This window comes from Lepidochelys olivacea (genome assembly GCF_965140295.1).
Source record: "Lepidochelys olivacea isolate rLepOli2 genome assembly, chromosome: 11".
Classification (NCBI taxonomy): Eukaryota; Metazoa; Chordata; order Testudines; family Cheloniidae; genus Lepidochelys; species Lepidochelys olivacea.
Genome location: NC_140421.1, coordinates 935,414 through 960,333, shown reverse-complemented (window position 1 = coordinate 960,333; position 24,920 = coordinate 935,414). Strand labels below are relative to the sequence as shown.

Genomic DNA, 24,920 nt, shown 5'->3' with positions numbered 1-24,920 from the left:
CCCCGCCCTGCTCCCGGCTCCGCTCTGGCTGGGAGTCACCCTTTCCGGTGGGCTGGGCACCCTGGGCTGTCCCTGGCTGCAGCTGGCTGCCGGACCTCTGCCCCTTCTCCAGTCCTCCCCTCCCCGGGGCGTGGGGGCGCTGACGGGGATTTCTCTGCCCTCCGCTCCAGGCCAGCGGGTGGAGGAAGGCGAGAACGTGCGGCTGCAGCGGGAGCGGGGGCTGCAGTCGCTGGTCATCGCGCATGTGGACAGCGAGGACGAGGGGCAGTACGGGGTCTGTGCCGCCAACGAGCAAGGCCAGGCGGAGTGCTCGGCCGAGCTGTACGTGGAGGAGCCGCGCCCGGCCACCGCCTCCCACAGGTGAGAGCTGGCTGGCGGCCCCTCTGCCGTGGGGCCTGACCCCCTCCCCCTGGCTGCCCGGGGGGACCCTCCGGGTGACAGGTCCCAGGGGAACGAGCAGGAGGCATGGGGATCTCCCTAGGGCCCATGTGTCAGTACCAGCCGATGGTCTGCTCCGCCGCCCAGCGTCCGGCCTGGGGGCCCACCCAGCTGTCCCTAGAAGTGGTGGGCTCGGGGTGGGGGTGCTTCCCTAGCCCCCCAGGGGACAGGGACGTGCTGCTGCAGGCCCGGACGCTGGCAGCCGTGAGCGCCGGCTCCTGCTAGTGCTGGGCCTGCCTGTCGTGCTCCTGTCCCGGCTCTGGCCTGGCTTCGGAGCTCGCTGCTACCCCCCAGCCGTAGCCAGCGCGGATCCCGGAGCGCTCGGCCAGGCCTGGCCCAGGTCAGCTTGAATAAGGTCTTTACACAGCACCAGCTAGCGGCTGAGCACCGTGACCCAGTTCAGCGTCCCGTTCCATCGCCCCCTTCACGGCCTGCGTTCCTGCCATTCCCAGCGGGCGCTGCCGGGGCCGTGTCTCGGAACCGCACCGGTTTCTAATTGCACGACCCGGACACAGGACAGCTGGGCCATCGGGCCGTCCCTTAGGTGCAGGGACGGGCTGTGGTCCGTTAAGAAGCGGTGAGCTGTCGTCTTCGTCCTTTGCACCGGGCGTCTGGAGAGTTTGCTCTGGGGATGGTTCTTTCTGAGGCACAAACTGTCGATGTCGATGGTTTCCTCCACGGTCGGTCTCAATCACATGATCCGGGAGCTGAGTTCCGGCAGCTGGAGTTCTCCGTCCTTGTTCTCCATCCAGTTTGACACCAACAGGGTCCCCAGGGTCTAGGCCTGGCGGTTCTCTAGCTGAGGGGCGTCTGCTGTAAAAGCCCCGTAGAGTCTTTTTGCCCTTTCATTTGATTTGGCTGCTGCCTTCGTGTCTGGCCACTTTGCAGATCGGTTCTTTTCCAGCGGTGGCCACTAGCTCGGAGTTGCCTGCCCATCGTTTGCTGGGCTGGGTGTTGGTCTGCAACTCAGAGGAGCCAGGAATGGATCTTCCTGCTGTCGGATTTTCTTTGCTGGCTGTGGAGCTCTCAGCCTCTCCGTCGGCTGGTGGGGAACGGGTGCAGTTAGAAATGGGATCAGAGTGACTTCAATTCTGCCGCAGTGGATTGTGGGCCGTTGTCCATGGCTTATTGTTCTGGAATACCAAAAATAATCCACACTGGCCAAGTAGTGCTGAACTCTGAATCTGCATGAACCTGCAGCTCGTCTCTTCCCGGGTCAGGCCGGTAGGGTGTTTTCACGCTGTACGGCTTGGTGTCGTTGTGACGAAGTGGGACTGTTCTTAATGTTTCCTCTGAATAGTGTGGGAGTGCCTCAGTTTCCCCTAGGCAGTTCTTAAGTATCTAGGGGGTGGGGTGAGGGTGTAGGATCATTGCAGAGCCCTAGAGGGTCGGTGTGTGCAGGAGTCTGGACACAGAGAATGGCCGACACCCTGTTTCCTGGCAACTGATGGCCTGGGCCCTTCCCCCTGCAAGGTGAGAGCTAAAGGGTTGGAGAACAAAGGAATCTGGTGACCTCCTGGCCTGGGAAAGGGACAAAGCCCAGAGGAGGGGGGGCTGGAGGGAGTTTCAGTTTGGGGCTGGCTGGAGACATGGAGTGAAGGGCAGACGTGGTTGTCTGGCTCACTGCCCCCCAAAATGGACCCAGCTGAGGGGTCCTGTTCTCTGCACCTACAAGCTCTGTGTTAGACCATGTTCCTGTCGTCTAACAAACCTTCTATTTTACTGGCTGGTTGAGAGTCCCGTCTGACTGCGGAGTTAGGGGGCAGGACCCTCTGGCTTTCCCAGGACCCCGCCTGGGCGGACTCGCTGTGGCAAGCGCACGGAAGGGCAGAGGAGGCTGAAGGCTCCGAGGTCAGACCCAGGAAGGGGGAGGCCGGGGGAGCCGTGTGTCCTGCAGACAGGCTGCTCCCCGAGAGGAGACTCCCCCAGAGTCCTGCCTGGCTTCATGGGGAGCAGTTCCAGAGCATCGCCCGGGGACTCCATGACAGTCATCTCTTCCCGTGTCAGGCTGGTAGGGTGTTTTCATGCTGTACGGCTCGGCGTCGTCTCTTCCCAGGTGTCACAGAGTGTGGGGGAGTCTGGGCTGGTGACTGGAGCGATGAAGGGAGATGGGGTGATCCGGGGGTTTCTTTTTGAGAGATGTGACAGAGTAGGGAGTGGGGAGGTGTCATGGAGTGTGGGGGAGTCTGGGGCCTGCACCCCTCTTCCTGGGAATCACTGAGACTCTCAGCCAACCAGTAAAACGGAAGGTCTGTTGGACAACGGGGACACCGTCCAAAACAGAGCTTGTGGGTACAACCAGGACCCCTCAGTCACGTCCTTCTGGGGGAGCAGGGAGCTTAGACCCCAGCCCTGGGGTTCCCTGCGTTCCGGCTCCAAACTGAAACCAACCCCCCCAGCAGGCTCCCTCCTGCAGCCTTGGTCCAGTTTCCTGGGCAGAGGTGTTACCTCCCCCCCTCCTGGCTCAGGTGACAGGCTCTCAGGTCTCCCGTCCGCAGTGAAACTCCCCTGCCACATTCCCAGGTCAACCCTCCCCACTCCCTGCTGCGTCAGATCAGGTCAGGCCGGCAGGGTGTTTTCACGCTGTGTGTTTGTACTGGATCTCCTTCTAAAGTCCACAATCATCAAGTGCTCCGTCGAGTTCTCCCACCGTTCTCACCGGGCCCGTCATGGCGGCTGCTGGTCTGTGGTCCTCTGATCACGCACAACTCTGAATGCAAAGTTTTGTCTTTGAAACCTCTGTGCAGACCTGGCCCGGGCAGTTCGGATCCCGCCAGGGCCAGTCCGAGCTAGGTCCGGTGACGTCAGTTCGGGGCGGGGCTGCAGGCGATTGCAAGTCCCTCCTGGGTCACTTCCAAAGTCACCAGCCCGCCACGAGTGGAGAGGCGGGGGGCAGTGATACCGTTCACTGGGGGCAGAGACCAGCTTTCGAGCTCCCCAGAGCTCCTGTTCAGCGCTGGGCAGGGTTCGGAGGCTGCCCTGCACTGCGGGGTTCGGTCAAAGGCAGCTACCGCCAGCGGAATGACGCCTCGCGGTGCTGCGCTGCTCACGCTGCCTTTACTGGCTTTCGGGGGCCTTCCCACACGCCCCCCGCTGAGAGCCCAGTCGGTGCGAGCGCCGCTGGGGAGGAGCGCCCCGCCACGCACGGAGGGGGTGTAGACACGTGGGAGCGATGGAGTTACGGCGGTGGCTGTACACCGATGCGAGTTCGGTCGACGTAGGGCCTGTCTACGCTTGCCGTTTAAAGCAGAAGAAGTCTCCTTTTTGCGCAGACGCCACGGGAGTGTCTACACTTTCCAGTGACTTCTGCCGTGAAACTCGGCAGTTTCACCGCAAACAGAAAACCAGCTCCATGAGAGGCGGACAGCTCTGGCCGGGGCTGCTTTTGCGGTGATGTGCAAGTGAAGACACGTCCTTCCTCTTTACAGAGCTTTTAGCCTCCTGAGGATCTCCCACAGTGCCTAGGTGACCCCCTGCCAGCAGCTCCGCTGCTCTGACGCCAGGTAAACAGGCATCCACCCCTCCCCTGTAAAGCCCCGGGAACTTTGAAACGCCCCTTCCTGTTGGCTTGGCAAGAGCTCATGTGTCCTCTGGCCGGGTGACAATGGCTCGATCCCCTGCCTGGAGCAATGCTGAGCTCCTGTTGCTGATCACTGTTTGGGGAGAGGAGGCTGCGCAGAGACCAGGGTGCCCCGCGATCAGCCCCCCTTCCCACAAGACCCATCGTCGCTGTGGGGTAGCTGCCCTAGAGCGCTGCTCTCGTCGGCGATGGACGCGCTGCTGGTGTAAACGCCCTGACGCCTGAGGAATGAAATGAGGACGCAAACGGCGCTGTTCTTTCCCTCTTTACCGTCCCCCCAGCATAAGTGAAGAAGACACCTGCATATCTCCAGTTTCTTTGTGGAGCTTGGTAGCCATTCAAAGTACAGCTTCACAGCTATACCCTGAGCCAGGAGGGGGGCTGCCCACCGGGAAGGTGTCAGAGCAGAAGTTCTCGGGGGCACTGAAGAGTGGCTGGTGATGAGATCCTGCAACCCTTGTTGCTTTGGTCCATCTGTGAGTCTGTTGGTTTTCTCGGGCCCACTCTGCACCGTGCCGTGCTCCTGGACCGGATCTGGCCTGGCTTCGGAGCCCTGTGCGGGACTGTTCTTAAACCCACTGCCACCCGCTCCCGCTACTGTGGCAGTGGGTCCCGTGGGATCCTGGTCCCCGGCAGGGCTTTGCTGCAGAGCTTGCACCAGCTGGTTCCCCTACGACACCCGGACGCTCTGCCCGCCTGGCTGAGGTTCATCTCGGCCTGCTAGTGGAGGCATAGCGCTGCCTAGTGGCGGAGCAGCATAGGGCAGGGAGCATCCCGTTGCCCTCCCCACACGGTGGGGCCGTGTCCAAGCAGCGCGGCCGGCAGCCAGGGCCGGCAGCGTCGCCCGTGGCCAGGCGCTGCCCCATGTGCAGGGCCCCCGGGAGCCGTCTCCAGCGCTGGGTGCCCCGGCCGCGTTTCCTGCCTGAGCCCCGGGGCCGCTGGCCCAGCTGCCGCTCGCTGTCACTCCGCAGAGGACTCTGGCTTCAAGGTCGCGCCAAGTCAGGGCAGCCCAGGAACGCTGGCTGCGTCGTGGCTCTTATCTGCTCCCGGCCACAGCCCAGGAGTCTCCTGCACCCTGGCAGAGCTCCCACCGGGCTCCCTCTGGGGCTGGGAGTCCAAGGGGCTGTTGGTCCAGGGCTGGGCCCGGTCCCCGCTCCTGCCCCGGGGTCGACTCTGTCCCTCGCTGGGTGCCTGGGGTTCCCAGAGCTGGAGGAGCTGCTGGACCCGGAGTGGGCACCCCAGGAGCAGTGTGGACTGGGGGGTCAGCACTCCTGGGTGCTTACCCAGCTCTGCTGCTGGGGGTTTGTGGCGGGTCCTGTCCCCTCCCCAGCCGTACCATGGAGGTGGGGACCCTAGCCCAGCCCCGGGGTGGGTCTATTCGCTCTGGCCCTGCCTCGTCCCTTGCACTGGTGCAGAGAGGACACCAGGCCTGGTGCCAGGCACTCTGCCCAGGAGGGAGTAGCGCATGGGGCAGGGCAGCCCTCGGGTTCGGAATGAGTCACGGGTGGGGCAGCTGGGCCGGCCGGAGCCCAGGGGTGGGGGCAGCACCAGGCCTGTCCCTCCAGGGCGGCGTGAGAAACCAGACCTCACGCAGCTGGCATGCCCCTTCCAGCGGGTGCCCCTTGGGGACGGAGCGGAGCTGCCCCCATCGTGGCCCGGGGGAGTCTGTGCACAGCCTGGGAGCAGGCCCCGTGTCCCAACGGCTCCGAGCTCAGCGCCCCGGGGGGGTTGGGCGGGGTGCTCTGAGCCCTGGCTCCGTGGGGCAGATCGGTGGGTTTCGGTTGGCATGTGGGCATCAGCCCCCACACTGGTCCCCTTTGAGCTGCACACGCTGCCCCCAAGCTCTGAAGGCAGCTCCGGTGAGGCTGGGGTGGGGCACAGGGCAGCTCTGGGAAGAGGGGGGGCAGCAGAGTGGGAGGGGCTGTACTTGCCCCACGGCCACTGGCTTCCAGGTGCTCCATGCAGGGCCTGGGCCAGCTGGTGCAGTGGGCGTGTCTTGGCTGTTGCAGCTCCAAGCTGGAGAAGATGCCGTCCATCCCGGAGGAGCCAGAGCTGCCGGAGAACGAGGTGGAGCGCTTCACCATGCCCGACTTCCTCCACCCGCTGCACGACCTGGACGTGGTGGAGTCCAAGGAGGCCGTGCTGGAATGCCAGGTGGCCGGCCTGCCCTACCCCACCATCACCTGGTTCCACAACGGCACCAAGATCTGCAGCTCCGAGGACCGCAGGATGACCCAGTGTAGGGCTCCGGCCGCGCCGCGCTGGGCCCGCTCTTTGGGGGCGGGGGGGGGCGCGCTGCACACCGTGCCCGGGCTGAGCCATGGCCAAGGCCGGGCTCCCGAGGGGCTGAGCACCCACCCTAACCCACAGCAACCGCTTCTGCAGTCAGAGCCCTCGGTGCTTCCCCAGCCTGCTCCCCAGGGGGTGCCCCTCGGCCAGCTGCTCCAAGGGGACCCGCCAGCAGAACTGGGGTCAAAGTAAATGGAATCACAGCGCCCCCTGCTGGGAGAGACCGGGCCAGTCACCGGGAGCTCCCCACACCCAGCAACCCCTGCCCCACTCCCCACAGCGCCTCCTGCTGGAGAGGCTGGGACTGGCATAGCCGGGAGCACCCCACACCCAGCGACCCCCACACTCCCATCAGCTCCTGTGCTCTGTGCAGAGCTGCCCGGGGGCGGGGGGCAAGTGGGGCAATTTGCCCTGGGCCCCGCAGGGGCCCCCACGAGAAGGTCGGGGACAGGGAAGGGGCCGGCAGCGTAGCTGGGGGGCGCGGGGCAGCGGCCGCTCTCCTGCTGAGCACAAGTGGCGCCTTGTCAATGTCGACTCACCCGGCGGCGCTCCGGGTCGTGGGCGGCGCCTCGGGGGCGGGTCCTTCGCCCGCTCCGGGTCGTGGGCGGCACCTCGTGGGCGGGTCCTTCGCCCGCTCCGGGTCGTGGGCGGCGCCTCGGGGGCGGGTCCTTTGCCCGCTCCGGGTCGTGGGCGGCGCCTCGGGGGCGGGTCCTTTGCCCGCTCCGGGTCGTGGGCGGCGCCTCGGGGGCGGGTCCTTTGCCCGCTCCGGGTCGTGGGCGGCGCCTCGGGGGCGGGTCCTTTGCCCGCTCCGGGTCGTGGGCGGCGCCTCGGGGGCGGGTCCTTTGCCCGCTCCGGGTCGTGGGCGGCGCCTCGGGGGCGGGTCCTTTGCCCGCTCCGGGTCGTGGGCGGCGCCTCGGGGGCGGGTCCTTTGCCCGCTCCGGGTCGTGGGCGGCGCCTCGGGGGCGGGTCCTTTGCCCGCTCCGGGTCGTGGGCGACGCCTCGGGGGCGGGTCCTTTGCCCGCTCCGGGTCGTGGGCGGCGCCTCGGGGGCGGGTCCTTTGCCCGCTCCGGGTCGTGGGCGGCGCCTCGGGGGCGGGTCCTTTGCCCGCTCCGGGTCGTGGGCGGCGCTTCGGGGGCGGGTCCTTCGCCCGCTCCGGGTCGTGGGCGGCGCCTCGGGGGCGGGTCCTTCGCCCGCTCCGGGTCGTGGGCGGCGCCTCGGGGGCGGGTCCTTCGCCCGCTCCGGGTCGTGGGCGGCGCCTCGGGGGCGGGTCCTTTGCCCGCTCCGGGTCGTGGGCGGCGCCTCGGGGGCGGGTCCTTTGCCCGCTCCGGGTCGTGGGCGGCGCCTCGGGGGCGGGTCCTTTGCCCGCTCCGGGTCGTGGGCGGCGCCTCGGGGGCGGGTCCTTCGCCCGCTCCGGGTCGTGGGCGGCGCCTCGGGGGCGGGTCCTTCAGTGCCGCCGGGTGAGTACAAGCTGCCGGGTACCTTCTTTTATGTCCGCTCCACCTGGCTACGCCACTGGAAGGGGCCCCCAAAATTGCTTTGCCCCAGGCCCCCCGAATCCTCTGGGCGGCCCTGGCACTGTGCCCTGGTTCCCAGCATGCCCACCTGGTGCTCTGCTCTGATGGGCTGCTCGGGAGCATAGCCCAACAGCATCACTGTCCTCCTGTGGTTTTCATCCCCCCGCCCCCGTGTGCCCCCCCGTCTCCCCGCAGACAAGGACACCCACCGCCTGCTGTTCCCGGCCGTCAGCCACGCCCACGCCGGCGTCTATAAAAGCGTCATTGCCAACCGAGTGGGGAAGGCCACGTGCTACGCTCACCTCTACGTGACAGGTGAGGGCCCCGCCGGCCTGGGGGAGCTGCCCCACGGCCCTGGCCAGGCTCACAGGGCGTGTCTACTGCGGCCGGAGGAGAAGGCGGGAGCTCAGCCGCAGAGGGCTGGACCCACGCGTGGGTGGCCGCGCTCGTCTGCCTGCGGAGTGCTGTGCCGAAGGCCGGCTGCCCCAGGAGCTCGCGGCCCCACCGCAGCCCTGACCAACCACCTGGCCCCAGGGCTCTGTCCCGTCCTCGCCTGCTCCCATGCGCCTCTGATGGACCACGGGGACGAGCGGCCGGCGTGTGCCGACGTGTCCACGGTTTATGGGCGGCTCCGCGGGGGGCAGCCGGGTCTGTGTCTTCGGGGCACTGCCGAGCGTCTTGCCCCTACACGGAGTCCCTGGGGGAGTCACTGGAGCTGCTGCGGCCCGTGGCTGCCAGGCAAAGCAGCCACGCAGCGGGCAGGACGGGCGCGGGGAGCGGAGCAATGCGAGTGGGTGGGGAGGGGTGGCCGTCCCATCCCGTCCCGTCCCGTGTGTCCCTCCGCATGGCATGACCCCTCTCTCAGCTGCTCCCCACCCGCCATGCTTGTGGGTCCGGGGCCTGCTGAGCCCACGTGGCATCCCGCGCCCACCCGTGCCATGCCTGCCTCTTTCTTTCAGACGTGGTCCCGACTCCCCCTGACGGGCCGCCCACCGTGCTGGCCGTGACTGGCAGGGCCGTCACGCTGGCCTGGAACAAACCCAAGTGGCTCGACTCGGCCATAGGTGAGCTGGGCTGGGGGTTGGGTGGATGGGCTGGAGACCCCCCCGCCGCTGGCACCGAGACCCCACGGCAGCCCTGGCTTCCACCAGCACGTCTCATTGGGCTTGGGGCACGGCTGGGGGGCAGGAGCGTCATTGGGGGGGCAACGTGGGGGGAGCGGAACTGGGGTGTCCGGGGGAGGGTGATGGGCACGCTGCCCGCTGAGTGGCTGCTCTGCCTGGCAGCCCCCAGGCCAGGCCGCAGCTCCAGGGACGCCCCGAAGATGCAGTGGCTGAGGGTCATTGACACCAGCGGCCCCTGGGCAGCCCCTGCCAACATGTGCCAGCCGCGGCCAGTCGTGACTCTTCCTGGCCACCAAAAGTCCACCCCTCCTCCACTCACAGTGCCCCCGGGGCCCAGCTGGGGGTGGGGTGGGGGTGTTGGGGATGTAGGGGCAGAATGGGGGAGGGGATCATCTCCAGGGGCTGTGTGTGGGGGAGGGAACAGATGCCAGGCGTGGGCTGGGCAGAGCCTGGGCTGTGGGGGAGAGGGGATGGGCCAGGCTGAGGCTGTTGGGGGCAGCAGGGCTGGAAGGGAAGTGGGGCTGAGCAGGGCTGGGGGCAGGGTGGCCAGGCGGGGCAGGGTTGGGCCGTGGGGGGGTTGATGTGGAAGAGATGGAGGAAGCTGAGGCAGGGCCAGGGCTGCAGTAGGAAGGGAGAGTGGGGCTGGGCCAGGCCGGGGGTGCAGTGGGAGCGGGATGGGGCTGGGTAGGGCCGCTTGGCACTGGGAAGAGGGGCAGTAGCAGGGGTTGGGCCAGCCCAGGGGTACAGTGGGAGGGGGAGAAGGGCAGGACAGGACCGTGGGGCACTGGGAAGGGGGGCGGTGGTGGGGGATGGGCCAGGCCAGGGGGGCAGTGGGAGGGGGAGAAGGGCAGGGCTGTGGGGCACTGGGAAGGGGGCAGTGGCAGGGGAAGGGCTTGGCCAGCCTGGGGCGGGCTGCCCCCCAGTGCCTGGGAGGGCCAGTGGCCGGGTGGAGCTTAGAGCTCAGCCGCATGGGGAGCCCCCCAGCCCTGGTGGCCTGGCTGGGCTGGGCCCATAGCCGTGGGGCGGGGTGGAGATGGTGCTGGGTGGGAGCCCTGAGAACATAGCATGGCAATGGCCTCTCCTCTGCGCAGATCCCGCCTCGGTGACCTACACAGTCCAGCAGCAGGTGCTGGGCACCAGCCAGTGGACCATCGTGGCCACCAGCCTGCGAGACACCCGCTGCACATTGCACAGCCTGGCCAAGGGGCTGCGATATCTCTTCCGAGTCCTCACGGCCACCGCCAGGAGCAGCAGCAAGCCCTCGCCTCCCAGCCAGCCAGTGCAGCTCATGGATCGGGGTAAGAGGGGCGGGGGGAACTCCGGGCCACCACCTGGGAGCTGCTGCCAGCCCAGCTGCCCTGGGCTTGGCCTGGCCTGGCCTTCAGCAGAGCCAACAGGAGGGATCAACCCCCAGAGGGCCCCGCTTAGCCCAGGAGCCCCTCCAGGTGCTGTTATCGCTCAGCACAATCACATGCGGAGACCCCACACCCAGCTATATTGCATGAATGCTCCCAGAGCCTGTCATGAAACACATAGGGAAAGGCACCAGCCCATTCCCCCAAATCCCCAGCCTTGTACCCCAGAGCTGCACCGTCCTGCCCCGGGCAGAAGCCTGACCAGTGTAAGTTCGTTACCCAGTCGGCCCCTCCCTCAGTGTGCAAAGCACACACAGTAGCCTTGGTAACCTGAGCTGAGATTTTGCAAGCACTGTTTTAGGTAAAGTATAAACCAGGTTTATTAACTACAGGAAAGTAGATTGTAAGTGTTTAGAAATGGGAGGCATAAAAAGTCAGCGATAGTTACCAAAGAAAATAAAAGATAAGCGCCCAGTCTAAATCTTAAACCTCATTACACTAAGTAGTATTTGGATCAAGCAGTTTTCTCCCCGCACTGGATGTTTCAGCTCTTAATACAGAGGCTTCTCTCTTCAGCCTGGGACCAGTCTCCTCAGTCTTTGTCTTTCCAGCATTCTTGTTGCTTCTAGCGTAGGTGGGGGCGGAGAAAGGCAAAATCATAGAATCACACAATATCAGGGTTGGAAGAGACCTCAGAAGTTCATCTAGTTCAACCCCCTGCTCAAAGCAGGACCAACCCCAACTAAATCATCCCAGCCAGGGCTTTGTCCAACCGGGCCTTTAAAAAGCTCAAAGGATGGAGATCCCACCACCTCCCTAGGTAACCCATTCCAGTGCTTCACCACCCTCCTAGTGAAAAAGTATTTTCCTAAAATCCAACCTAAACCTCCCCCACAGCAACTTGAGACCATTACTCCTTGTCCTGTCCTCTTCCACCACTGAGAACAGTCTAGCTCCATCCTCTTTGGATCCACCTTTCAGGTAGTTGAAAGCAGCTATCAAATTCCCCCTCATTCTTCTCTTCTGTAGACTAAACAATCCCAGTTCCCTCAGCCTCTCCTCATAAGTCATGTGTTCCAGTCCCCTAATCATTTTCGTTGCCCTCCGCTGGACTCTCTCCAGTTTGTCCACATCCTTTCTGTAGTGGGGGCCCTAAAACTGGACGCAGTACTCCAGATGAGGCCTCACCAGTGCCGAATAGAGGGGAATGATCGCTTCCCTTGATCTGTTGGCAACGCTCCTACTTATACAGCCCAAAATGCCGTTAGCCTTCTTGGCAACAAGGGCACACTGTTGACTCATAGCCAGCTTCTCATCCACTGTCACCCCTAGGTCCTTTTCTGCAGAACTGCCGCTTAGCTCCTCGGTCCCCAGCCTGTCGCGGTGCCTGGGATTCTTCCATCCTAAGTGCAGGACTCTGCACTTGTCCTTGTGGAACCTCATCAGATTTCTTTTGACCCATGTAATGATGCTGGTTCTGGCAGGACCCAACTGAGAGTGCCAGTTCAGGACCAATTGCTTAAAACAGGGCAGTTACAGCCCAAGGCTGGGGTTTTCCCACCTCTAAGGCAAACCAAACTAGCCAGACAGAGAAGACTTTGGTTTTACCCCACTGGCTAACCACAAGTCACACAAGCAATTCCCTTAGATACTCCAGTTTCCCAGTATCCCCACCAGGGCCACTCGTTATGCGGACAGATGGTTATGAAAACCAATACCCCAGTAAAAGAACAAAGCTTCTCTCGATCCAAAAGAACCAAGCCCCAGACCCAGGTCAATATACAAATCAGATCTTACCCACAAACCATGCTGTTGCCAATCCTTTAGAATCTAAAATCTAAAGGTTTATTGGCTAATGTAGTGCCAATCTTTAAAAAAGGGAAGAAGGAGGATCCTGGGAACTACAGGCCAGTCAGCCTCACTTCAGTCCCTGGAAAAATCATGGAGCAGGTCCTCAAGGAATCAATCCTGAAGCACTTACATGAGAGGAAAGTGATCAGGAACAGTCAGCATGGATTCACCAAGGGAAGGTCATGCCTGACGAATCTAATCGCCTTCTATGATGAATCATAGAATCATAGAATATCAGGGTTGGAAGGGACCCCAGAAGGTCATCTAGTCCAACCCCCTGCTCGAAGCAGGACCAATTCCCAGTTAAATCATCCCAGCCATGAGATTACTGGTTCTGTGGATGAAGGAAAAGCAGTGGACGTGTTGTTTCTTGACTTTAGCAAAGCTTTTGACACGGTCTCCCACAGTATTCTTGTCAGCAAGTTAAGGAAGTATGGGCTGGATGAATGCACTACAAGGTGGGTAGAAAGCTGGCTAGATTGTCGGGCTCAACGGGTAGTGATCAATGGCTCCATGTCTAGTTGGCAGCTGGTGTCAAGTGGAGTGCCCCAGGGGTCGGTCCTGGGGCCGGTTTTGTTCAATATCTTCATAAATGATCTGGAGGATGGTGTGGATTGCACCCTCAGCAAGTAGCAGATGACACTAAACTGGGAGGAGAGGTAGATACGCTGGAGGGCAGGGATAGGATACAGAGGGACCTAGACAAATTGGAGGATTGGGCCAAAAGAAATCTGATGAGGTTCAATAAGGATAAGTGCAGGGTCCTGCACTTAGGACGGAAGAATCCAATGCACAGCTACAGACTAGGGACCGAATGGCTCGGCAGCAGTTCTGCAGAAAAGGACCTAGGGGTTACAGTGGATGAGAAGCTGGATATGAGTCAGCAGTGTGCCCTTGTTGCCAAGAAGGCCAATGGCATTTTGGGATGTATAAGTAGGGGCATAGCGTGCAGATAGAGGGACGTGATCGTCCCCCACTATTCGACATTGGTGAGGCCTCATCTGGAGTACTGTGTCCAGTTTTGGGCCCCACACTACAAGAAGGATGTGGATAAATTGGAAAGAGTCCAGCGAAGGGCAACAAAAATGATTAGGGGTCTGGAACACATGACTTCTGAGGAGAGGCTGAGGGAACTGGGATTGTTTAGTCTGCAGAAGAGAAGAATGAGGGGGGATTTGATAGCTGCTTTCAACTACCTGAGAGGTGGTTCCAGACAGGATGGTTCTAGACTATTCTCAGTAGTAGAAGAGGACAGGACAAGGAGTAGTGGTCTCAAGTTGCAGTGGGGGAGGTTTAGGTTGGATATTAGGAAAAACTTTTTCACTAGGAGGGTGGTGAAACACTGGAATGCGTTGCCTAGGGAGGTGGTAGAATCTCCTTCCTTAGAAGTTTTTAAGGTCAGGCTTGACAAAGCCCTGGCTGGGATGATTTAATTGGGGATTGGTCCTGCTTTTGAGCAGGGGGTTGGACTAGATGACCTCCTGAGGTCCCTTCCAACCCTGATATTCTATGATTCTATTCATAAAAGGAAAAAGATACAGACGAGAGCTAGAATTGGTTCAATGGAATCAATGACATACAGTAATTGACAAAGTTCTTGGTTCAGGCTTGTAGCAGGGATGGAATAAACGGCAGGTTCAAATCAAGTCTCTGGAGAACATCCCCAGCTGGGATGGGTCCTTCAGACCTTGGTTCAGAGCTTCTGTTTGTAGCAAAGTTCCTCCAGACGTAAAAAGCAGGACTGAAGACAAGATGGAGGAGCTGCAGCAGCTTTGTATAGTCTCTTGCCATGTGGTCTTTCTTTCTTTGTCCCAAGGACAAGCTGCCCATCCCACGGCCTGGAAACACCTCAGAGTCTGTCCCTAGGCGGGTCCCTGCACACCTGGCTGAGTCCCCAGGCGTGTCTGCCTTCTCTCAATGGGTCAGTTGTGTCGCTGATGGTCCCTAATGGGCCATCCAGCAGGCTAGGCAGAGCTGACCCCAACTTGTCTGGGGTGTCCCCCAGAAGCAGAGCACAAGTTTGAAATACAGACAGTACAGAGCCAATATTCATAACTTCAACTACAAAAGTGATACTCGCACATAGACGGCATAATCCTAACCAGCAAACCATAACCTCGTCTGAGACAGCTCATTTGACCCCCTTTATATAAGATTTGGTGCCACTACAGGACCTTGGTTGCAACAATGATCTATATGGTCCCAGATTATGTCAGTAACGTCACAGCCCAATCCTCCAATTTGTGTAGGTCACTCTATATCCTATCCCTACCCTCCAGTCTATCTACCTCTCCCCCCAGCTTAGTGTCATCTGCAAACTTGCTGAGGGTGCAATCCACACCATCCTCCAGATCATTAATGAAGATGTTGATCAAAACTGGCCCCAGGACCGACCCTGCTTGATACTGGCTGCCAACTAGATATCGAGCCGTTGATCACTACCCGTTGAACCCGACAATCTAGCCAGCTTCCTATCCACCTTATAGTCCATTCATTCAATCCATACTTTTTTAATTTGCTGGCAAGAATACTGTGGGAGACCGTATCAGAAACTTTCTAAAGTCAAGGAACAACACGTCCACTGCTTTCCCCTCATCCACAGAGCCAGTTATCGCGTCATAGAAGGCAATTAGATTAGTCAGGCATGACTTGCCCTTGATGAATCCATGCTGCCTTTTCCTGTTCATTTCCCTCTCCTCTAAGTGTTTCAGAATTGATTCCTTGAGGACCTGCTCCATGATTCTTCCAGGGACTGAGGAGAGGCTGACTGGCCTGTAGTTCCCAGGATCCTCCTCCTTCCCTTTTTTAAAGATGGGCACTACATTAGCCTTTTTCCAGTCGTCCGGGACTTCCCCGATCGCCATGAGTTTTCAAAGATAATGGCCAATGGCTCTTCAATTACATCAGCCATGTCCCTCAGCACCCTCGGATGCAGAGCATCTGGCCCCATGGACTTGTGCACGTCCAGCTTTTCTAAATAGTCCTGGACCTGTTCTTTCTCCACAGAGGGCTGCTCACCTCCTCTCCATGCTGTGCTGCCCAGTGCAGCAGTCTGGGAGCTGACCTTGTCTGTGAAGACTGAGGCAAAAAAAGCATTGAGTATCTCAGCTTTTTCCAAATCCTCTGTCACTAGGTTGCCTCCCCCATCCAGCAAGGGGCCCACACTGTCCCTGACCTTCTTCTTGTTGCTAACATACCTGTAGAAACCCTTCTTGTTACTCTTAACATCCCTTGCTAGCTGCAACTTCAATTGTGCTTTGGCCTTCCTGATTTCACTCCTACAATCTTGAGCAATATTTGTATACAGTTCCCTAGTCATCTGTCCAAGTTTCCACTTCTTGCAAGCTTCCTTTTTGAGTTTAAACTCACCAAAGATTTCACTGTTAAGCCAAGCTGGTCGCCTGCCATATTAGCTATTCTTTCTGCACATCGGGATGGTTTGTTCCTGCACCCTCAATAAGGCTTCTTTAAAATACAGCCAGCTCTCCTGGACTCCTTTCCCCCTCATATTAGCCTCCCAGGGGATCCTGCCCATCATTTCCCTGAGGGAGTCACAGTCTGCTTTTCTGAAGTCCAGGGTCCGTATTCTGCTGCTCTCCTTCCTTCCTTGTGTCAGGATCCTGAACTCGACCATCTCATGGTCACTGCTGCCCAGGTTGCCACCCACTTCTACGTCCCCTACCAAGTCTTCCCTGTTTGTGACCAGCGGGTCAAGTTGGTTCCTCCGGCACTTACACCTTGAAGTTGTCCCCAACGCTCTCCAAAAACTTCCTGGATTGCCACTGCCCCTTATTTTACACCCTCAGGGCCTGGAGGTCACAGCCCAGGCGTGTCCCGATGAGCTTTGCCGAGTCGCAGGGTTGAGCATGCTTGCGCAACTGTCATGGAGTGTGAATCCCTGATTCCAGCTCCCCTGCCGAGACTCTCAAACTTACCGTCTATTCCAGCAAAATCCCAGAGCTTCCCACACACAAACACTAGGCACGGGGGTCTAGGGGTCCTGTTTCCGACCGGAACACCTGGTCCTGGCAGCTCCGGTCAGCGGTGCTGACTGAGCCGTTAAAAGCCCGCTCCCAACCAGGCAGGCAGGCTCCCAGCCTGGCTCCGTGCAACTACTGGGAAGCTGCCAGCATCTCCCTCTGGCTCCTAGGCGGAGGGGTGGCCAAGGGGCTCCGTGCATTGCCCCAGTGCCAGCTCAGCTGCTCCCATTGGTCAGGAACCATGGCCAATGGGAGCTGAGGGGGCGGTCCTGCAGGCGCAGCGACCCCGAACCCCTCCCATGCCCCAACCCCCTGCCCCAGCCTGGAGCCCCATCCTACACCCCAAACCCAAGCCCCATCCCAGAGCCCGCCCCCCAGCCGGAGTCCTCACCCCCTTCCCAACCCCCTGCCTCAGCCCAGAGCCCTCTCCTGCACCCCAAACCTCTCATCTCCGGCCCCACCCCAAAGCCCCCAGCCAGAGCCCTCACCACCCCACCCTCCAACCCCCTGCCCCATCCCGGATTCCCCCCCCGCACCCTGAACCCCTCATTTCTGGCCCCACCCCCGCAGCCCCAGCCCAGAGCCTGTGGCCCCTCCCACACCCCAATCCCCTGCCCCATCCTGGAGCCCTCTCCTGCACCCCAAACCCCTCCTTTTCAGCCCCATCTCAGAGCCCGTACCTACAGCCGGAGCCTTCACCGCCCCCCAAGCCCCTGCCCCAGTCCAGTGAAAATGAGTGAGTGAGGGTGGGGGAGAGCGAGTGACGGAGGGAGGGGGATGGCGTGAGTGGGGGGCGGTGGCCTCGGGAAAGGGGCGGGGCAGGGGGCGGGGCAAGAGTGTTTGGTTTTCTGCAAATAGAAAGTTGGCAACCCTAGGTACACGTATTTGGACAGGATGATGGGTTACAGGAGCTCATGGCCTTTCCTATGGTATCTGACATGGCCAGCTGTGCAGAACTGATCACCATTACACGACAGTGGTGAATATGGAGGTTCCGGGGTGCTGCTTCGAGGTACAGGGGCCACAGGGGGGCACCTGGCACAATGGCCGGTCCCATCTCCAGCGGGCAGGGCTGCCGGGGAACCAGGCGGAGGGACATGTCCCCAGGGGTGAGGAAGCCCCCTAGCTAGGGCTGTGGTGGGGAGCAGGCCCCTGCCGGGTCGGTTTCTTTCTGGGCAGAGGGGCAGAGAAGGGGGCTCAGGTTGCCGGGGTCACTGGGGGCTGTGTTGGCAGGACCATACCTGGAGGAGGCCCCCATCATCCTGGACAAGCCAGACGTGGTGTACGCAGTGGAGGACCAGCCAGCCTCCGTCACCGTTACCCTGAACCACGTGGAGGCCACGGTCACCTGGAAGAGGTGGGATGCAGCTTCGCCAGCCCCAGGGTTTGGGAGCCAGGACGTCCATGGGGGGGACTGGGACCTCTGTCAGCCAGCACCCTGCGGGGCTCCCTGTGGCCCTGCCCTGCGGGGGAGCCTCTTGGAGCATCTCCAATTCCCCCGGCACCCCCTGAACCATTGCTGAGTGGTATACACAGCTGGGGGGAGCTTCTGGCGACTCCAGCCGGCCTCTCCCAGCAGGGGGCGCTGTGGGGGGCGGGGCGCTGGCTGTGGGGGGAGCTCCTGGCGACTCCAGCCGGCCTCTCCCAGCAGGGGGCGCCGTGGGGGGCAGGGCAGTGGCTGTGGGGGGAGCTCCTGGCGACTCCAGCCGGCCTCTCCCAGCAGGGGGTGCCGTGGGGGGCAGGGCAGTGGCTGTGAGGGGAGCTGGTGACTCCAGCCAGGCTCTCCCAGCAGGGGGCGCTGTGGGGGGCGGGGCGCTGGCTGTGGGGGGAGCTCCTGGCGGCTCCAGCCCGGCCTCTCCCAGCAGGGGGCGCCGTGGGGGGCAGGGCGCTGGCTGTGGGGGGAGCTGGTGACTCCAGCCGGCCTCTCCCAGCAGGGGGCGCTGTGGGGGGCGTGGCGCGGGCTGTGGGGGGAGCTCCTGGCAACTCCAGCCGGCCTCTCCCAGCAGGGGGCGCCGTGGGGGGCAGGGCGCTGGCTGTGGGGGGAGCTGGTGACTCCAGCCGGCCTCTCCCAGCAGGGGGCGCCGTGGGGGGCAGGGCGCTGGCTGTGGGGGGAGCTGGTGACTCCAGCCGGCCTCTCCCAGCAGGGGGCGCCGTGGGGGGCGGGGCGCGGGCTGTGGGGGGAGCTCCTGGCGACTCCAGCCCGGCCTCTCCCAGCAGGGGGCGCTGTGGGGGGCGGGGCAGTGGCTGTGAGGGGAGCTGGCGGCTCCAGCCGGCCTCTCCCAGCAGGGGGCGCTGTGGGGGGCAGGGCAGTGGCTGTGAGGGGAGCTGGTGGCTCCAGCCGGCCTCTCCCAGCAGGGGGCGCTGTGGGGGGCGGGGCGCGGGCTGTGCGGCACTCCCATGACGGGGTGTCCTTGCCCCGGCAGGGGCGGGTTGGTGCTGGAGGAGCGGGCTGGCGAGTGGGAGATGAGCATGGCTGACGACGACCAGCACTGCCTGCGGCTCTGCCAGGTGCACCGCGGGGACGCTGGGGAGCTCACCTGCGAGGTGAGCAACAGGCATGGCACGGACAGCTGCTCCATCAGCCTGCAGCTGGCAGGTACGTGGGGGTCCTTCTCCTGGCCGGGGGCGGAGCCTGGGCAGGGGCCAGTGACACACCCCAGCCGGGGGCGGAGCCTGGGCACTGCAGGCCACACCCCTCCCAGCCGGGGGCAGAGCCTGGGTAGGGGCCAGTGACACACCCCAGCCGGGGGTGGAGCCTAGGCACTGCAGGCCACACCCCTCCCAGCCAGGGGCAGAGCCTGGGCAGGGGCCAGTGACACACCCCAGCCGGGGGCGGAGCCTGGGCACTGCAGGCCACACCCCTCCCAGCCGGGGGGCGGAGCCTGGGCATCTGTAGGGCGGGGCGAGGAGGCAGCCACCTGCTCCTGCCTGCGCTCAGGGGTGGAACATCTCTCGGTCCCCAGAGCCGCCGCGCTTCGAGTCCATCATGGAGGACCTGGAGGTCGGGGAGGGCGAGACGCCGCGCTTCGCCGTGGTGGTGGAGGGCAAGCCGCTGCCCGACATCATGTGGTACAAGGTGAGCCCTGGGCCTCCCGGGGGCGGAGGGAGGCAGGGACGCCTGTCAATGGAGGGACCTACCAGTGCCCCGACTCCGGCCCGCAGCCCCTGCTCTCCCAGCCCTGGGCTCCCCAGCTCTGCTGCTGCCCCGCAGTCCCGATTTGCAGCCCCTGCTACCCTCCCCCAGCTCGGCTGGTGCCCCTCGGTCCCATCTCGCAGCCCCCTGCTCTCCCAGCCCTGGGCTCCCCAGCTCTGCTGCTGCCCCGCAATCCCGATTTGCAGCCCCTGCTACCCTCCCCCAGCTCGGCTGGTGCCCCTCGGTCCCATCTCGCAGCCCCCTGCTCTCCCAGCCTTGGGCTCCCCAGCTCTGCTGCTGCCCCGCAATCCCGATTTGCAGCCCCTGCTACCCCCCCCAGCTCGGCTGGTGCCCCTCGGTCCCATCTCGCAGCCCCCTGCTCTCCCAGCCCTGCCACCGCAGAGGAACGGGGTGCAGGCCACCCAGGGTTCTCCAGGCGGAAGGTGAGTCCCGGGTGCTCCGGGAGGGGGGTGGATCCCGGCTGCCACGCCGCGGGGTGGCGTCCCTGGCCTTGGGCCAATGGCTGCGCGGGCCCCTGGCCCTGCGGCCCCAGCAGCGGGTGGCTGTGCTGGGGGGTGGCTGACGCCTGCACCCCCCCCAGGACGAGGCGCTGCTGGCCGAGAGCAGCCGGCTGACCTTCGTCTACGACGACAGCGAGTGCTCCCTGGTGCTGCTGGGCGCCACGGCCCGCGACAGTGGCGTCTACACCTGTGCCGCCCGCAACCTGGCCGGGGAGCTGTCCTGCAAGGCCGAGCTGGTGGTGTGCGCAGGTAGGGTGCTGCCAGGCCCCCCAGCCCCTCGGCCCTGGGGCACCGTGCCAGGCCTGGGGAGAGGGGAGCAGCCCGGAGGCCTTGGCGAGGGGCTCGTTGCAATGCCAGCCTGAGCCGGGGGCTGCATCCCTCTGTCCACATGCCCATCACCTCGGCGTCTAGGGACCATTGTGGAACATTCGGTTGTCTCCAGTGGGGGGAGGGTAGCGGCGAGGGCTTTTCCATGGCCGTTCCTCTCCCCCACCCCCCCCGGCAGCCTGCCCCCCTCGGTGCCGTGGACATTCCCACCCTCACCGGCACCTGCCTTCCCTCGGTGCCATGGCTGTTCCCACAGTCACGGACTCCCAAGTCGTGCCCACTCTTGGCCCCGTGCGGTCCCTGGGGGGAACCCCCTTCAGTGTGACAGCCCTTCTCGGGGGGCCACTCTCTCAGGGGTCCAGCCCCTCCACCTGTCTGAGCCTTCGCACGCCTGTCTCTGCCGTGGGCCCCTCAGGGGTCCCCTCGCTCTGGACCCCCGGGGCCTCCACCCCCAGAGGGAGCAATGTACCCCCCGCCCTGATCTCTAGACTGGAGCAACTTTCAGCCAGTGTAACACAGGAGGGTTTATTGAGCGTTGAACCCAGCACAGGAAACTCTCCGGCCTCAGGCCTGGCCTCTCCCAGCCCAGCACATTTAGGTCTGTCCTGCCTCCAGGGGGGCTCTGCCCACCCCCTCCCTCCAGCCCCGAGCCCCCCTGCTTCACAGCTGGGCCTCTGAGATCCCTGCCCTCCCCCCCATTGTCTTCTCTCCAGGTAAACAGGATCGTAAACAGCGTCGCCTGGGCCGCCTCTCCCCGTTTCTGTCCTTTGGCCCCTCTGGCTGGACCCGTCTGGTCCGGTCACCGGGGTCCCCTCTTTCCACAGCCCATTGTCCTCCCGCTGGCCAGACCCGGCTGGACCTCCCGGTCCCCAGTCGCTGGGGTCTCCATTCTCCAGGCCATTGGCCGGGGTCCCAAGTTCCCTCGCCGGTCCTGTGTCCCGACAAACTCCCTCTCCCATCCTCCCGTTAAACCCGTAACACCCAGGGAAACTGGGTCCCACCCCCTCTGCATGCAAACCATAGGAACTGCCCCCCCGCCGCAGGTGCCATGACCGTCCCCCTCCCTCCTCATGCCGTGGCTGTCCTTCGTTCCAGCCCAGCCGGAGGCAGCGGCCGCGGTGGCGGAGGAGGGGCACGCGGCCCGGCGGCTGACGGACGACTACGAGGTGCACGAGGAGATCGGGAGGTGAGGCGGGAGGGAGGCGGGTGCCTCTGGCGAGGGGCCGTCCCCGGGTGGTCGCACAGCAGGGCATTGACCTCCGTTGGCCTGGCACCCGGGCTCGGCTCTGAGTCCCTGCTCCCAGGCACTAGGGCTGGATCTCCCGCCGGGACAGGACGGGGCAGGGCCAGTAACACACGGGAACCGTGGGGCCAGCCAGACATTCAGAGCCATGGGGCTGGGCTGGCTGGTACCATGCGGAGAGTTCTCTGAGAACATCTCCTGCGTTCCCCCCAGCCCTGCCCTAGCCAGGCTCCCCCAGGGTGTCCCAGCTCCGTGTGCGGCAGCCGCCAAGCAAGCGAACAGCCTGTTCGGGCCGGGAGGGAAGGGAGAGAAAAGACACAAAATACTGTGATGCTGCTGTTAAATCCACAGTCCGCCCGCCCCGAGATGCTGCGGGCAGATCTGGTCACCTCGTCTCCAAAAGATACGTTAGAATTGGAAACGGTGCAGAGAAGGGCAACAAAGATAATTACGAGTCTGGAACGGCTCCCATCTGAGGAGAGATTAAAGAGACTGGGGCTGTTCAGCTTGGAGCGGAGAGGAGGAAGGGGGTGGGGATAGGACAGAGGTCTATACAGTGATGCCAGGTGTGGAGAGAGTCAATAAGGACGTGTTATTTACTCTTCCCAATACAAGAGCTAGGGGTCACCCAATGAAATTAAGAGGCAGCAGGTTTAAAACAAACAAAAGGAAGTTCTTCTTCACACAATCCACAGTCAACCTGTGGAACTCCCTGCCAGAGGATGTTGTGAGGGCCAAGATGATAGCAGATTTCTAAAAAGCATTAGCTAAATTCACGAAGGCTTAGTCCATCAATGGCTCTTAGCCAAGGTGGTCACAGGCCCATGCTGTGGGAGTCCCTAAAGCTCTCAGTGCCAGAATCCAGGAATGGGCGACAGGCTGGATCACATGATAATCGCCCTGTCCTGTTCATTCCCCTGGGGCACCTGGCCCCGGCTGTGGTCAGAGGCAGGGCACGGGGCCGGACGGACCGTTGGGCTGACCCAGGGTAGCCGCTCTTAGCTTCTTTACCCGCTGCTGTGAGCGAAGGCCGGAGCTCTCCCTGCCAATGCTCAGCCGCCCTCCCAGCCCTGCCCGAGCCAGGCTTCCCCAGGGTGTCCCAGCCTCCTCCCCCCTTGATGTGTCCCCCAGGGTCCTGTCCTCCTGCCAGCCCCCCGCTGAGCCTGGCCCACCCTCCTGCTGGCTGCAGCTCTCCCTGTGTTGCAGGGGGGCCTTCTCCTATGTGCGGAGGGTGACGGAGAAGGGCAGCGGGCTGGACTACGCAGCCAAGTTCATCCCCTGCCGGGCCAAGGCCAAGCAGTCGGCGCGCAGGGAGCTGCAGATCCTGTCCCAGCTGGACCACGAGCGCCTCGTCTACTTCCATGACTCCTTCGAGAAGAAGAACGCTGTGGTCATTGTCATGGAGCTGTATCTGCCAGGGACAGCCCCATGGCCTGCCCTGGGTCCCCGCCAGGCGCCGCAGGGCACTGTTCTGTGGAATCTCACAGCACTGCAGACCCACATGGTGGAGTCTGAGAGGGCATTGATGGGGCACAGCCGTGGGGGGGGCGTGGTTCATGTCACTGGGGTCTAGGCAGGGAGCAGCTGGGGCGGGGAGCTCACAGGGCGGGTCCCTGTCATGGACTCGTAGGTCGTGCCCACCCTTGGCCCCGTGCGGTCCCTGGGGGGAACCCCCTTCAGTGCGACAGCCGTTCTCCCGGGGGTCCTCTCTCTTGGGGGTCCAGCCCCTCCACCTCCTGGAGCCGCACCTCTCTGAGCCTTAGCACGCCTGTCCCTGCCGTGGACCCCCTCAGAGATTCCCCTCGTTCTGGGCCCACGGGGCCTCCACTCCAAGAGGGAATAATGCCCCCCCCACCCCCCTGACCCTGATCTCTAGACTGGAGTGACTCTCAGCCAGCGTAAAACAGGAGGTTTATTGAGTGTCTGAACCCAGCACAGGAAACCCCCTCCTTCCAGCCCAGAGCGACACCCCCCCCCCCCCCCGCTTCCCAGCTGGGCAGCTGAGATCCCCGGCCCCAAGCCCTCCTGCATCCATTGTCTTCCCTCCAGGTAAACAGGGTCGCCTGGGCCCCCTCTCCCCGCTTCTGTCCTCTGGCCCCTCTGGCTGGATCCAGCTGGTCCGGTCACCGGGGTCCTCTCTCCGCAGTCCATTGTCCTCCCGCTGGCCCTGCTCGGTCCAGACCGCATTGTCCAGCTTCCCCTTTCTGCAAAGCTTGGTGAGGGGAGCTGCCAGGGAGCTAAAGTGGGGCACAAACCTCTGGTAGTGCCCCGCCATCCCAGTGAAAGCCTGGACCTGCTTCTTAGTCTGGGGAGCGGCCAGTCCTCGATTGCCTCCACTTTGGCCGGCTCTGGCTTCAGATGGCCACCTCCCACCTTGTGGCCCAGGTACGACACCTCTGCCATCCCCAGCTTGCACTTCTTGGCTCTTATGGTCAGGCCGGCGTCTTGGAGAAGACCCAGCCCCCTCTTCACCTGGGACACATGGTCCTCCCAGGTCTGGCTAAAGACACAGATCTCATCAATGACGCCAGAGCAAAGCCCTCCACCCCCCTGAGCAACTGACCCACCAGGCGCTGGAAGGTGGCTGGTGCCCCTTGAGGCCGAAAGGCAGGACCAGGAACTACTGGGGGGGTGAAGGCAGACTTCGCCCTGCCTCCAGGTCCAAAGGCACCTTCCAGTAGCCTTTGGTAAGATGCATGGTAGTGAGGAACCGGGCGCCCCCCAACTTGTCTAGGATCTCATCAGTCCTAGGCATGGGGTAGGCATCGGACATGGTGATGGCATTGAGCTTCCGATGGTCCACACAGAACTGGACCGACCCGTCCTTTTTGGGGACCAGCACCCTGGGCGAGGCCCAGGGGCTTGTGGGTGGCTGGACCACCCCTAAAGCCAGCATGTCCCCGACCTCTTTCTCCAGGTCCTGGGCTGTTTTTCCAGTGACCCTGAATGGGGAGCACCTGGTGGGAGAGTCGGCTCCCGTCTCCACCCGGTGAACAGCCAGGTTAGTGAGCCCAGGCCGGCTGGAGAACAGCTGCCGGTATGAAGGCAGCGTCTCTCTGATCTCGGCCTGCTGGGCAGGGGTGAGCGGGTCTGAGAGGGGAATTGACTCCAGCGAGGGGTCAGCCCCCGCCTCAGGGAGGAGCCCCACCAGGGATCCTCTCCCTTCTCCTCCCACTGCCCACGCAGCCAGCACCAACTTCTCCCAGTCCCAATACGGCTTCATCATGTTGACATGATACGCCCGGCGGCGGTGAGCCCGGTTGGACAGTTCCACCATATAGTTCACCTCGTTTACCTGTCTGAGGACCTTGAAGGGGCCGTCCCAGGCAGCTTGCAGCTTGTTCCTCCCGGGGATGAGGAGCATCCCCTGGTCCCCGATGGCATAGGAGCGGGCAAGTGCTGAGCAGTCGTACCAGACCTGCTTCCCCTGGCCCCTGGCTAGGTTTCCCCTGACCCAGCCCATGAGCTCCCCAAGCTTTTCCTGGAAGGTCAGGACATGCTCCACCACTGATTCTCCATCGGGAGAGGCCTTCCCCTCCCACTCGGCCCTCATCAAGTCCAGGGG

At 62.9% G+C, this 24,920-nt stretch overlaps 1 protein-coding gene across 1 annotated transcript in view; it reads left to right on the top strand.

The window, feature by feature from the left end:
- Positions 1–24,920, top strand: part of SPEG (striated muscle enriched protein kinase) — a 114,467-nt gene that overhangs the window by 63,259 nt on the left and 26,288 nt on the right. The window contains exons 12-22 of the mRNA XM_084644059.1: positions 171–360; positions 6,028–6,257; positions 8,017–8,136; positions 8,781–8,885; positions 10,037–10,243; positions 17,365–17,488; positions 18,555–18,727; positions 19,095–19,207; positions 19,866–20,034; positions 21,208–21,298; positions 22,562–22,762. Coding sequence (XP_084500185.1) covers positions 171–360; positions 6,028–6,257; positions 8,017–8,136; positions 8,781–8,885; positions 10,037–10,243; positions 17,365–17,488; positions 18,555–18,727; positions 19,095–19,207; positions 19,866–20,034; positions 21,208–21,298; positions 22,562–22,762 — 1,723 coding nt within the window. The remainder of the gene's footprint in view (positions 1–170; positions 361–6,027; positions 6,258–8,016; positions 8,137–8,780; positions 8,886–10,036; positions 10,244–17,364; positions 17,489–18,554; positions 18,728–19,094; positions 19,208–19,865; positions 20,035–21,207; positions 21,299–22,561; positions 22,763–24,920) is intronic.